This window comes from Lipophrys pholis (genome assembly GCF_963383615.2).
Source record: "Lipophrys pholis genome assembly, chromosome: 9".
In the NCBI taxonomy this organism is placed as follows: domain Eukaryota; kingdom Metazoa; phylum Chordata; class Actinopteri; order Blenniiformes; family Blenniidae; genus Lipophrys; species Lipophrys pholis.
The window spans coordinates 23419180-23427655 of NC_137639.1; the positions used below are offsets into that span (position 1 = coordinate 23419180).

Sequence of the window (8476 nt, forward strand, 5' to 3'; positions counted from 1 at the left end):
TTCCTGAAATATTAATACCCAACCATGTTCTTTAATGTGTTACTTTTATCTGTGTGTTGTGGAATTCAAATCTTGTAAATAATTGTTGATCTGAACCTGATCATCACCGCTGGTGATTTCGATCTGATAATCATAACAGTCAACTATGTGCAATATAAAACACAAAATAATTTAGAAATAGTATAATGCTCTGAATATCCTACTTCAGAAAAGATGCAGACACACACACAGAGGAGGAAGAGGACTAGTACGGTTCCAGTGTGGAAGAGGAGGAGGAACAATAGCGGACCATGGGAATAATTTAGAAAAACAAGTCAAAGGAGGAAGACGACAGAGAGTGCCGGGAAGGGTGAGGGGCTGACAGGAAAACTGAGAGAAGCACATTCCTCTTTCCCTCTTCTTCTCTTCAAAACAGCAGCTGGGACAGGTGTGCTTTTACTGATGGTAGAAAGTGCACAAGCTGCTGACTGCCTCCCAGTGTGCAGTGTGTCGGCCGTGTGTGTGTTTATATGCTGAGTGTGCACACTGTCTGGCTGCGGCATGTTCGCAGGGACTTTGTTGTGTGTAATTACAAAGGGGGAGGAAACAAAACAAGGAAACAAAAAAACCCCCCCAAAAACCCCTGTAAATCAGAAATTACCCATGATGGTGAAAATAGACACGCTTGGCGCTCGTGGAGGAGACGCTGCAGGAGAGTGTGTGTGTGTGTAGGAGACAACATACTGGACATACAAAGTGCGATCGTGCATACGCCTATGTTTTAAAGGATGTGTGCAAAAGAGTCAGCGGGTGCGTTGTTTAAGAAGACAGTCTCTACTTCAGGAAACAGAGGGATCCTGTTTGTGAGTTGTACTCATTGTTCAGCTCCCCCCCCCCCCTCCGCTCAAACACACACACACACACACACACACACACACACACACACACACACACACACACACACACACACACACACACACACACACACACACACACACACACACACACACACACACACACACACACACACACACACACACACACACACCTTGTGTTACTATTTGGCTGTGAACCAAAGACCTGTACTCATCAGCGTAAAGTCCACGCTTTGATTTCTTGACTTTGCCTCTTCACAACAAAGGCCCAAGTTTCTAATGAGGGGTGTGGCTGACCAGTCTATTCGACTCCCTGCATTGTCCATCCAGCCTTTTTCCACATTGAACCCCTTTCACCAGGACAATGACTAACAGCCAAAAGTCACTTATCTTCTCCAAGACTCGTCTTTTGTTCAGTTGTGCAGGCAGTCTTTCTTCCTAATGACTAATCTCTATTCACAGATCCTCCACTTATTGCTGGGCTCTGACTCATCGTCTGTGTTATCCGGTTCTGGATCTGTTTTTGTCTTTTAAGTCGAGATGCTGTTGTTCTCACTTAATTATGAAACAAGTCAAACCAGCAGGTTTATTGGAATGACAGTGTTACTGTATTCTCTACAGGAAGTGTATTTCTACACTTCTATCATGAAGTGATTACAAAACTGCAGATGTTGGAAGTGAAAATACGTCATTACATTATTCATTAGATTTCTTTTTTTTTTTCCTAAAGCCGGTATGCACCTTACATGAAAATAGCTTTTTTTCTGATGAGTGGCTCATTATTTCTTTCAATCTGTACACAGAGAGAAAGTAATGAGTCCAGTAATGAGAAGGGTTAGTGACACAGAGAAAAACACCTGCAGCTACATGAATGATCTTCCTGTGTTTCGTAATGAAAGATGTTGATTCAAACTATGGAGAAAAAAAAAATTAATAGTCATGCGGTGGTTACCACTCTTGCCTCACTGAGTGAATATATCTGGTTTGAGTCTGCGCTCAGCCTCTCTGTTGACTTTACACTCTCTATAAGTAAATGAGTCAGACTGATTCAGAATTCTGGTTCAAGTTGAAGCAGTCTGTGTTATTTGTCATTATGACATGATTTTTTACAATCAATAGATATATTGTGTGTGTGTGTAGAATTGTGAAGAATCTAAGTACTTGTAAGGACTGACAGTCAGAGCTGCTGCATAAATACTCACATTTCCATTTGTAAAATTTGAAAAACATGTTGACCTGCCTTCTCTAAAATCAACAAGAACACATTTAAACGAGGGTGCAAAAATGTTCTTGGTGCATTTTGAAAACAAAGCAAGAAGAATTCATGCAAGCAGATTTGTATGTGGGAGTACATTCGATAATAATGTCATACTCCCATCATGGTCCCCAGTACACTTCTGACATGGATCCGATTGTTGTGGGGGTTTGACAGGCTGCCGGGTCTCCTAGATGGATTTATTTACTCTCCCCTCCTACACAGTCAGCTGAGCTCTCATTATACCTTTGAGGAGAATAATTTGGAATTCCATGCACAAATACAGAATATATGCAGAAATTTAACCAGGCGCTTGATACAAATATGTTTATGGATGGATGGATGGCACGGAAAGTAGCCAAAGAAAGCATAACTACACAAAAGAAAGGCAGCTTGAGCTCGACCCAGACACTAATATGTAATTATGTTTCATAACTGCTTCAATCAGCTTTTAGGTGTCTATTGAACCCATTGAATGTCTTTTGTAGGAGGACTTCATGAAGGTTTGATCCATCTCCGGGCCAATCCTATTTTATTACATTCAGACTGTTGATATGCAAACATCAGAGTGGGAAGAACATGTAGACAGAGGAAGTGAAGGCCAGGTGTGATAACTTATGTAATTGAACAAAAAAGAAAACTAAAATGAACAGAAAAGGCGAGGCTGAGATCGGGATGGGCTGAAGGATAGGCTTTTAATCAACATGTACAGGATGAAATACTTCTAATTACACTGATATACTGTGTAAATCAGAGTAAAATAAATATTTTTCCTGGTTTTATTGTTTTCCTTTGTGTCTCACCTAAAGATGCTTTGTGATTTTTACCTTTGGCTTAAGAATTCCCACCTTTCTGTTCTCTGTTGTGTCTTTAAGCGTATTTATCTCCAACCTACAGTCCTGTTTTTGCTTTTGCATAACACTCAACACAATACTGTGTCGTCTATGTGTGTACTCGGTCAGGGGCAGGCTCTTTGAGCTCAGGAAGAGCGAGGCCAATGTGACACACACACATACACACATGCACACACATTGAATGAGAACCTCTGGCGTGGCCTTTCCCACCACTATTCTCTCTGTATCAACATACTCACACAAACAAGCCCCGCTCGCACTACTGCCCCATCAAACGGGCTTTTGTCTCCTTCTGCACTCCAATCACACACAAAAACACACTTATCGCCACACATCAGCGGGTAGGCTCATTACTGCACCCAAAACAAAGCATTCACAAATCTTGTTAGTAGGGGTTGAAAAAGAAAAGCCACAATAAAAAACCACTACCCACTATTTTGAAAAGATAATGCACTAGAGATTGCTCATGATTAGGATACAAATCTAATTAAATGTCACCTTCCAATATAAAACATCAATTAAGTTGAGTGAATCAGCGCTGACACACTCGGCTGCTCGAGTCGTATGTCCTACTTGCATTCAATCACATTTTATAGGGAAACCAGTAAAACTTTATTACAGAATGACAACCAGCCAGAAGCCAGAAGAGTAAATATTGGACTTTATTCTTGTGAAAAAATATTGAATAAAATAAAAGTATTCGGAAATATTTCAGAACACATATCAATGCCACTGATATGACACAGTAATCTCTTTACATGGTTACACTGAGGCACGAGTACAAACTCTGAAGAGATATGAAACCCTCACGGCTTCACCGAGCTGTGCACAAAAATACGAAACCCAAATACAATGCAGTGTTCCATATAGGAGTGCCACCAAGCAGGATAAAAACCCAAAGCGTAATGGAAATAGCAGCCGACAAGGTAAAACTCCTCCAGGAGATCTTTGGCTAGTAAGAGATAAGGTTCAATCCAGTCCACTGGCTTGCAAACAGATAACAGGTTATCTGACATGTAGTCAGATCAGTAAATGCCACTGAACATTAGTGGCAAACAAGACCCAACAGGGCCAAGGCACTTGAGAAGGGGAAGGGGGGGGGGGGCAAGACTAACAAATAGCTGCAGAGAAACAACAGCTGACCTGCATTTAAGACATTATATACTTTCCTACGATGTAAGTAACTGCACTCCTAGCTGTACCACCTCCAGAAGTAAACAAAACACCATTGTCATTATCACCACTTACGATGTGGTGACATTTAGTGTGTTTTCCTAATATGCAGCTTTGCCTCACTGGTCTGAAAAAACCGGAGACGGGGAAGCTCCGTCTCCTCGTCTTTCGATATAGTAAACAGAATTGTCACGTCCAGTTCAAACCGTCATCGCTCACATGTGCAAAGGTTTATATGAAGGCGATCTTTGACCAAAGCCTCCAAATTTCCAAAATAGATAAAATCTGATTAGGCTGGTGAAGATGCCGGGTGTGTTTGGAACCTGCAATGAAGACACACACAAACAGACAAAAAGATAAAGAAATGGTTGTTGGTCATAATCATTTGAATACTAAAACAAGGGTACACTGATTTACGCGCATATTCACAGTGTCTTACCACAATATAGTAGTCAACCAGCTGAAAGCCGTAGAGGACCCAGGACGTTGAAGTGAAGAAGGTGGCTACAGTCAGAGAGAAGGACAAGCACTGCACATCGCCACTCCGCACGATTCCCACCTAGAAACAACAAGAAGTAAACAGCAAATATCCTTTAATCCATTTATCAAACCTGCTATATTCAGCTCAAGGTCCATCGATTTACTACACTTCATACAAATGTGGATGATAGGGCCTGGAGTTTATACCAGCTGACACCGGGGATAAAGACACACATCTATGCTCAATTTAGAGACATAAATTCCCCAAATTTGTGTATTTTTTTGAAACTACAGAGGAAGCTCATGCAAGGAAGCAGAGGAAGCTCATGCAAACTCTATGCAAAAGATACCGAAGTCCAGTGGAACCCGTTTTATTTTTTAAGTGAGAGTGCTAAACACTACAGCATTCATTTTATTTTTCAAGTTCAGGTCGTAAATTCACCCCTAAACTTTGGACTTTTCTTTCAAATGAGTTATGAAGTGCATCAGAGTCACTTTGCAAAATCTGCCGGATTGTAAAAGTACAATTTTGCATCTGCCTTTACTCCTTGTTATTCCTCATCCCCATCGCTCAGTAGCAGATTTAAGGGGCATGAAAAAGAAATATCTAAAATGTATAATTCATGTCTAAATTGTCTTTTGCTCATGAAAAGTCCTGCACGATTAAGGAAGAACATTGAGTGTACTCAGGTAAGTGTCAATATCACATTATGTGGAGTGAGAATAAAACAAACCGTGTCCGAGTAGATGAAGTACAAAGCAAAGACGGAGACAGTAAATAACAGGAAGGCAGATGAGGAAAAGAAAGACAGGAAATGAACTGAAGGTCATTCAGAGCTGCGAGGCAGATGGAGTGAAGGAGACAAACAGGATGGCCAACGGAACCACAAGATGATAAAAAAGAAACAAAAGAAGAAAAAAAAGAGACAACAGGAGATTGATTTCTTCACTGTTAAATAGCTGCACACATGGAATGCGCTGATTGTAACTAAATTCTTCACATTGCTCTCTGACGTTGGTGCAGAAGTTCAGTTGGCTACATGGAGCGGAAAGAAGACTTGAAATGTTTTGAAAATAATCAGACTTTTACGGCAGATACTTCTAAGCCACAACTGAAATAAATTTGGTGGTGAAACGAATCAGCCATATTACCAGCATATCCCAGTGTCCATATAACATAACAATGCTCCACTACATGTTTTTTCAGTTTTGATTGCCACGTTAAATTATTTCAATGAGCATCATTTGGTAGGACAGTCCAGATTGTATCATCTTGGTGTGTTGTACAGTTCCTATTTGATGTCTTAAACCCACACACTTCTGCTGTTTTGGATGGAAGCACTGGATCCACTCACGCACTAAGTTGAACAGTGAATAACCTAATGTAAACCCAACTAAGGCCACATGGTGGACCAGTGGTTTGTGATCTCCCTTGTTCTTGCCCTGCGTGTGGTTTTCTACTGGTGAAATGTCCAGGGTGTACTACCCTGAACAGGATAGAGCGGTATAGAGGATGGACAGATGAAATCCACTTAAAAACTAATGTCCGGTCCCGTCTGCATGTTTGCTTGTGTGTGTCGTGTTTGCCAGCAGTGTAAATGAGCTGTACCAGGTCGGCCAGTGGTGACAGGTACATGCTGACAGTGACCACGCTGCAGGTGAGACCCAGCTGGTCGAGCCGAGACTTTCCCACTGGGAGAAATACGGTGAAGTAGAACCAGCCGCAGAGCAGCACCGCTGCAGCCAGGAGAGTCTGCATCATTACCTGCCTCTGAAAAAACAGACGCCAAACAAAATTAAGCCGGATATCAGCTTAGGGTGTGTTTCCTGCAGTAAATACACCCGAGGTCATTTTGTCATTTTTACCTTTTGTTTTGTGTAGAGCAAATACATGACAATGTACAGAATCTGGAGAAGTGCTCCGACTGTGTTGACAAGCACAATTGTTTGGTCTCTCTTCAGGATCCCATAATACAACCAGCCTATGTTACTGTTGGAGGGAAAGGAGAGAGAGAGAGAGATTAGACATTTGATGGTCTGAAAGAAGCCTCACAACAGGACTGAACTGACTCACTTCAGACAGGTGGTGAGGAAAGGGAGAAACTGGATGTTGTCAGTGCTTTTTGTCTCTCGCATCTTCTTCAAGTCGGTCCTAAAAATGTAAATTAAAAAAAAAAGTAAGCAAATAACTCGCAAAAACGTGGCACGTTACTTTATTGGACTGTAAAGTCATGATTACTTTAAGATCATCAGGTATAACTAGCACACAATCATAACCCGTTTCTGTTACAGTTTGTTAACGTGGGTTGTTTCAGGTGAACATGAATGAATAATTAATGGCATGTGTGTCTGTGAACGTTTAACTCACAGTCCAGTCGAGAACATCCCAACAGTAAACACGATGCAGGCCCATGACAGAATCTGCAGATAATCCATAGAGCGCGAGAAACTGAAATTATCGGGAGTATTCAGATCGATATGTGACTCGCGACGCCTGCCTTTAACCTTTAACCTTTAACTGCATGAACCTGAAGACGGGCAGTCACTCCGAGGCGCGCCTTGTATTTCCGTGTTTGCAGTCAGTGTACTCTGGGTTCCTCCCCTCTGATTGGCTGCAGGATTAAACACGTGGGATAGATTTGTCCAATGGGATAATGAAACGCCACTCTATGTGAAGTGATGTCAGTACGTGGAGGGAATTTTAAAGGTGAATGCTCGTTTTTTTTATTAGAGTATTGCAGTCAATTTCTTGGCTATATTCCGAAAGAATTGTCCAGTAAATTGTATATTTTACTGGGGAAAATATAGAAATGGTCAATAGTGAGGAAATGGCATTAAAAACCTGCTGCATGTTGAGATTTTACACTTACTGTGATATTTGTCATGCTGTTTATTGGAGCGTAAGATGCAGATATTTAAGTTTCTTTTGGCTTTTAAGATGCTGCCTCTTATTTCAGTAACATCCCGTTGCTACTATGTTATTGATCTTATATGCACCTTCTGCCAGATAGTGATATCACTATGTGTTTTCTTGCTTTTAGTTTTTAGTTTTGAATGAGACTTAATATGTCTTCAATCTGTTATTCAAATGTATTTCCAGAATCTTGTAAAGCACATCGAATTGACTGCATGCGTCTCCTTACAACAAATTGCCTTGTCTGACAGAACATATTTTGATTTCTATTATTCCTCATCATGCTTATTTGGATTCCATTATGTCATCAACCTAGAACCAATTCACCTAAAGAAACTACTTTAGAAAACAGGGTAGGTACAAATATACATCCCTGCAGCACCAAATCTACCAGTATCTGACTACTAAAATGGTTTTGCAACATACATATTTTATTTTCACCCGTTAGTGTTAAAATTTAGGCTTCGGCAAAATATAAACTTACCAGTCACTGTTAAATTCATTATTTGTGCTGTTTTGTATTGACATTTCCTTGTACCCATTTAAATATTACATTTTATAAAGTCTGCCCGGATAAAATCCCCAACAGACAAAAAGCAGGTTTTATTCAAATTGTATTGTGTAATAGCAGGAAATCTTCCATCTCAAATGCCTTTGAATATCATTTTCCTCAGTTGTGCCAAATTTTCCAGTGACTCATTGTACCTGGCATTCTTCATGGTTTGCTTCACTCAAGTGAGCTTTAAAAGACTGTCAGTTTTTTTTATTTACAGCAATAACAATTTCACCTTTGCAGGATTTCACTGTATCTGTTACTGCTGATAAATGTTAGTTATGCTTTTTTGCAGCAGCGGAAGCCACACTAATATAAAGACATTTATCTGCTCTATGTGCTACAGCTGCATGTTGTTCTGCATTAACCTCCTTTACTAATACATGGCTGCTC

General features: G+C 40.6%; 1 protein-coding gene across 1 annotated transcript; it reads right to left on the bottom strand.

Annotated features, from left to right (window-relative positions):
• Nucleotides 1–2785: 2785 nt before the first annotated feature.
• Nucleotides 2786–7202, bottom strand: slc50a1 (solute carrier family 50 member 1). Its single transcript, XM_080470628.1, has 6 exons — nucleotides 6985–7202; nucleotides 6691–6768; nucleotides 6483–6606; nucleotides 6226–6387; nucleotides 4576–4695; nucleotides 2786–4459 (listed from the first exon to the last, which is right to left on the bottom strand). The coding sequence occupies exons 1-6, from the start codon at nucleotides 7050–7052 to the stop codon at nucleotides 4352–4354; spliced, it is 660 nt and encodes a 219-aa protein (XP_080326754.1). The 5' UTR covers nucleotides 7053–7202; the 3' UTR covers nucleotides 2786–4351.
• Nucleotides 7203–8476: the final 1274 nt, after the last annotated feature.